Here is a 5,794-nt window from a genome sequence, read left to right on the forward strand (position 1 = left end):
AATATATATATTAAGATATTTCATTACATTATCATAATATGAAGATATGTTTAATGTTGTTTTGCATATGCATACATAACAAGATTTTCCTTCTGTTACCATAGTTTGATATGCTTAACCTTGCTGTTTTTGTACCAATGAGATTTGCTGTTTATTCTTGATTTATTGAAAATTTCTTGAGACAATCAATTGTGGGATTCTGTTTCCTGGTTATCACTTCCTTTGCTATCTGTTCCCCTGATGCACATTAAGGTCACAATACATGGCTTATATTTCCAATGGTTGAGCGGTGAATTTATATATATGCAACATATTTTCATGCTTCCTATGAGGCTATGACTTAGCTGCGTAAGCATTCGATCATCACTGACCATTTCACACCGATATTTTAAAATTTATCATAAGAATTGCAGTTGGCTCTTTGAATTACTTAATCTAGGATAATGTGTCTGAGATCCTTCATTTTTATATTGTTATCATCTTTGTTTCACCTTATGTATCATTAGACAAGTGGGGATTGTGTTTTCATGTTTCTGGTTAAATGCACCTGTGTGATTCTGTTGATGGACAAGTACAATTAGCACCTTTGCCAACCATAGGCCTCCTGAAAGTGATCTAGAAAGTAGCCACATTTTATACCTCCTTGTTTTTTTCTATGGAAAACCGCTGTTTTCCTCAGAAACAAGAGTTCTACATGAAACAGTGATTTTATAGACAGGTATCACCTTCATTACACTACTATAGCATGAATAGTTGTTTTGAAATCATGGCAGGTCCATGTTCATATCTATCATAACACTGGCTAAGTTCAGCAGGAATCACCGTTGGAATGTAGTTGGTTTTTAGATGGTTTGCCTCTCTGCAAACAGTCTATTGGAGGGATGGTGTTGGTTTTCAACTGTCCATATGTCTCCCAACAGAAAGGTCCATTCGATTGGGAAACTTCTTGTGCTGGTTTTAGCTGTATGGTGGTCAGAGTCACACCTGAGCATGGCAAGCTGTCGCTACATGCAAAGTGCACGGGGTTTACCGTGTAGGTACCCCTTATGTTTACGTAGTTTATGTCTGATACAGCTACAGCTTTTGTTTCATTCTGGCATTTGTTCTTGTCACAGTAGAATTGATCGATCATGATGGGAGTTTTGACCCTAGAAACTTGAATGTTTGAGAACATGACCCCACTCACCGAGCCAGAACCGCCCTGCAGTGCCAAATGATAAAACTATAAGATGGTTGGAGATCATATATCAGAGGCGTCTGAATAAATTGTAGCATTATTGTGTTTTTCAGAGCTGCTTTCCTTCCGTTTCCCCCCTTTTCCCTTCAGGATGATTAGAGAAGGGACTTGGAGGAGTGGTAGGATGCTTTTACCTGCCATGTCTTGATTCTGACACCAGTCATTGTATCCTGCATTGTGATGTCTCGAACCGTGACATTTTTTACGCAGGCTTTGGTGTTATCCCTCCCTAGACCTCCAATGCTGATTCCATGACCAGGTCCACAATTCACATTGTGTACAAATATATTTGAGCATCCTGTCTGTATTGATACACAGTCGTCTCCTGTAGAATGCATTATGAGTTAACGTTACTGATGAACTTAGATGTCAATGATGACCAATTTTGTGAGGACTCTGCCATAATTTTGCGCAAGTTACGCTTCTACTAGCAAAAATGACCAGCCGTGGTGCTTGTGTTCTCAAAAGGACAAGTCTCAAGACTATAAGGTTTTTGTATTTACCACAAGCTAGATTTGTGCTATAGATCACCACATTTTGGGAGTTCTGTAGGTGGATTCCATCCGTATTAGGGCTGTCCCCGGGCGATGAAACAGTCACGCCAGAAACCTGGACGCCGGTGCAATCATCAAACTTGAGGTGGGTCTGAGGACTGTTTTGAATTGTGATGCCAGTGACTGTCACAACAGAACTCCCATAGAACCTGAGAGCCTGCACATCAGAACAACACCACAAATAAATTTCTTGATGTTGAGATTTCGTTCTAAGGTTGTGGAATTGTGTGGATGGGAAAAGTTTATGAAAAGGCACTTACTGTTGGCTTGGTGCTTGGCATTTTTGCACTGAGTTCACCACTTATCTGCAGAAGCGATTGCCGGAAAAAGGACTGGTGGTTAGTTTCAGGGAGTCTTAGAAGTGTCTCAGAAGTAGATTTGTCTGGGCTTAGGAACTTACCGAATCCTGTTTGCTGCTATAAAGTGAATCTCCGGCAGTCGGAGTTTCTGATTCTGATTCATCTGTCGAGTCATTCCACCAGATTGAACCCTGTCCATCGATAGTTCCTTTACCACGGATCGTAATCCCTTGAAGCTTAGAGAAATCGAGCCACTGATAGAGCCCTGATCCCCAAGCACTGGAGCTTCTAGGAGCAATGATCTTCCCATCCAACTGCAAAAGAAACATTCTCAAAGGCTGAGTCCATCAACAACAACTCTATCAAACTCTCCGTGAATAGATTTCTCATGATGTTGGAACAGGAATCAGATAGTGAATATGTGTAACTCACCTGAAATACAATGTTTGGTTCGCAGTTAGGGCCTGAGAAAGTTATCGGTTTAACGAGGAACACAGACCCAGACGGAACCATCATCGTCGATCCCCGAACCTGGCAAGCTGCCGCCCATGCTGCTTCAAATGCCTGCCTTGCATCATAGCAGCTGGTTAACTTCAGGTTTTTACTGAATGAATATAAACAGAGACTATTGTTTTACATACAGACAGTTCCACCCGATCGATACAACTAACAACCCTCTCGAAAAGGAAAGTAATAGTTGGTCAGAACGGAACGTGGTGGCATGTAGGATTATTCACTCACTTGAAAAAGCATTTGAATTATTTATACGTAAATATATATTTATTTTTAAGTCGATGAAGAAACAAATAAGAAGCTACAAACAAAAGGCATTTGAAAATCACCTTGGTGTCATCAGCCTTCCCATCACCTTTGGCACCATAGTGTAAGACATTAAAGGTGGAAGAACCAGTATTCTTCAATGGAGTCACTCCGTTTCCTTCATCCATCAATTTGGGGTCCTGATAATTATAACCATCATGACCTTTTCCTATGGTCTTGAGCTGCCGGGTGTACATAGCTTTTCTAGCACTGCATGCTTGAAAGCTCGAAGAGCAGGCAAGCAAGGCAATGAGAACGGTGAGTGCTAGCCTTTTGAGACTGAAACCACTCATTTTCTCGTGGAAAATTAGAAGAGAAAAGTGGAAAGCTTAGGAGAGGTTTTCGTTGAGTGACAAATAAAGGAGATGGTTGGGTATTTATAAAGTAGGAATGTGGTAGAGGACTAAGCTCGTGATGCTACAAGCGTAGAAAGCAACTACCCTTCATTCTCTGGTATTTTCTACCTTTTTTTTCTATTTTTTTTATTATTAGTTCTATAAAGAAATAAAAATAAATAAATAAATTTTTGAAAACTTTTTTTTTTTAATGAAAAAAAGAGTCCCTTCATTTGAATGTCAAAATATGCAAGTATATAGGCATAATACATAAGTATCTTAACTTATCATCCGGCTAATATGAAAAGCCCGAAATGAGTCAGTGTGACGTAACCACGAAAGCAGACCAATTCCAAAATCATGCAACCCACCTCCTCCCAAGCCCCACCCACAAATTTCTATGTTGGCGTAGTGTAGAAGCAAATCGTACTACAATAATCCACGGTTCCTACAATAATACATGAAAATCCACGTCAAGGACTCAGACAAAATTTCTTAGACTAGGCCTCTGGAAAGAGAGAGGGAGACATGTAGAGCATATTTTTTTCTAAGTGGGCCGCCGTCTAAAGCAAGATTTATGGATTTTGCTAGGACTAATAACTAGCACGTGACAGTCGTTTTCACTAGGATTAAGAAAACCGTTAAAATTAGTTTATGAGCCCCCTGATTTGATGCCACGCCTTTCGGGATTCGTCTCTGTGCATTGGCTCACTTTGGGTGAAAGACTCGTGAGGTTTTCTCCTGCCATGTATTTCTAGAAGATTTGCTCAATTCGTGTATTCAGTTTATGATGTGTTATTAAAAAAATGAGTCATTTAATTAACTCTTTCTTGAAAGAAAGTTATCGTTTACATCATGACATCCAAAATTATGCATCTCTTGTTTCAAAGGTATCATTGTTTGATGATTAGTATTAGATTTTACTTAGCAAGTATTCGATGATTTTAACTCCTACTAATTTATGAGATATATATATATATATAAAACCGATTTTATTAGTTTTCATATTAGGTTTTTGTTTAATAAGTTTTTTATTAAACTTAAAATCAAGTTTTTTAATATTTATTATTTAATGACTTAAATTGACTTTAAATTAAATTATATTTAAGGTGTTAACTTAAAATTTATTACTTAATTCTTATTTTAAATATTAAGATTGTTTTATAAAATTAACTTAAAATTTATTTTAAATCATCAAAATGATATATTTATCACCGTAAATTATAGTTAAGACAAATGAGGTAGAGTAATAATGGAGGTGGTGGAGTGGCAAGAGAAATTATGGAGGTAACTAAAACAAATGAAAGTAAAAATGTAAAATAAAGACGTGGACTTAAGAAAATTAAACTTATTTTATTGGTTTTCATATTAGGTTTTTGTTTAATAAATTTTTTATTAAATTTAAAATCAAGTTTCTTAATATTTATTATTTATTGACTTAAGTTAACTTTAAGTTAAATTGTTAACTTATATTTAAATTGTTAACTTAAAATGTATTATTTAATTTTTATTTTAAATCATCAAATTGATATATTTATCATCGTAAATTATAATTAAAGTAAATGAGGTAAAGTAACAATGGAAGCCGTGAAGTAATAAGAGAAATTGTGAAGATAATTAAAATAAATGAAAATAAAATTATAAAATAAAGACGTGGGTTTCAAAATAAATTAATTATTTTTATAAATAACTTAAAATTAATTTTTATTTAAAATCATACCATTAAATTATTTTATCAAACATACTTAATTTATTAAATAATTTAAATTAAGTTATTAAATATACTTCATTTACTTAATAATTTAATATAATTTATTAATTCATTTTAACTTATTAAAAATAAAAATCATTCTTTCCCTCCTGGGAGAAAGTGCGCCGATGATCAAGAAACTTAATGGAAACGCTTTGAAATCTTTTCATCAGATTTCTACAAAATGAATCATTGCAGTTGAAACCCGTAAAAAATATTTGAAGTAAAAAAACCAAAGTCTCAAAGTCACGTCGTCTTCCGTCACGCTACGTCGCCATTCCATCTCTCCTTTTTTAATTTTCCACCCATCAATTCGAGATTAATGCGCCGCAATTCGATGAAATAGAGGCCGGCGTCGAAAGGAAGCCACACACACCTTGAAATTATTTTATTATTATTTCCAAATTTTATGATACTAAGTTGCTTCCTCTATTGGGCATGTGACTCTGAATTTCAATTGGTTAACCTTCCACGTGTGATTTGAGCACTTAGTGCCCATATTCAGAGTTTCTGAACTCGTGGTCACATTTGAATTGAGAATTTTATTTTATTTTTAAAATAATTATTATATTGTTAGGAGGGTTTAATATGATTTTGATTTTTGTAAATTTCTGGCCCGGATTGGCCCCCAACACTGATTTTGGAATCATCAAAATTTTAACTTCTAGGAGTATTTTTAAACATGTGGAGGTTGTGAACCCAATCAAGTAAATAAAATCCAAAATGTTTGTAAGTTAAAACCCGTGAAAAAATCCAAGATGTTTGTAAGTTAAAACCCGTGAAAAGCTATGCCGGCCTTA

General features: G+C 35.4%; 1 protein-coding gene across 1 annotated transcript; it reads right to left on the reverse strand.

Moving 5' to 3' along the window:
* Positions 1 to 611: 611 nt before the first annotated feature.
* LOC117929816 (polygalacturonase At1g48100) lies at positions 612 to 3,241 on the reverse strand. The gene is made up of 7 exons (XM_034850236.1): positions 2,933 to 3,241; positions 2,523 to 2,654; positions 2,192 to 2,404; positions 2,052 to 2,096; positions 1,741 to 1,948; positions 1,372 to 1,562; positions 612 to 1,201 (listed from the first exon to the last, which is right to left on the reverse strand). The coding sequence occupies exons 1-7, from the start codon at positions 3,200 to 3,202 to the stop codon at positions 809 to 811; spliced, it is 1,452 nt and encodes a 483-aa protein (XP_034706127.1). The 5' UTR covers positions 3,203 to 3,241; the 3' UTR covers positions 612 to 808.
* Between the last annotated feature and the right edge of the window lie 2,553 nt (positions 3,242 to 5,794).

This window comes from Vitis riparia, chromosome 14 (genome assembly GCF_004353265.1).
Source record: "Vitis riparia cultivar Riparia Gloire de Montpellier isolate 1030 chromosome 14, EGFV_Vit.rip_1.0, whole genome shotgun sequence".
Lineage (NCBI taxonomy): Eukaryota > Viridiplantae > Streptophyta > Magnoliopsida > Vitales > Vitaceae > Vitis > Vitis riparia.

Bases quoted from the DNA above. Each gene is read 5' to 3' on its own strand.
- LOC117929816 (XM_034850236.1), bottom strand. From the start codon at position 3,202: ATGAGTGGTTTCAGTCTCAAAAGGCTAGCACTCACCGTTCTCATTGCC. The intron at 2,405-2,522 runs GTGAGTTACACA...TTTCTTTTGCAG, and splicing joins AACCAAACATTGTATTTCAG to TTGGATGGGAAGATCATTGC. The intron at 1,563-1,740 runs GTAAATACAAAA...TGCATTCTACAG, and splicing joins TAGCACAAATCTAGCTTGTG to GAGACGACTGTGTATCAATA.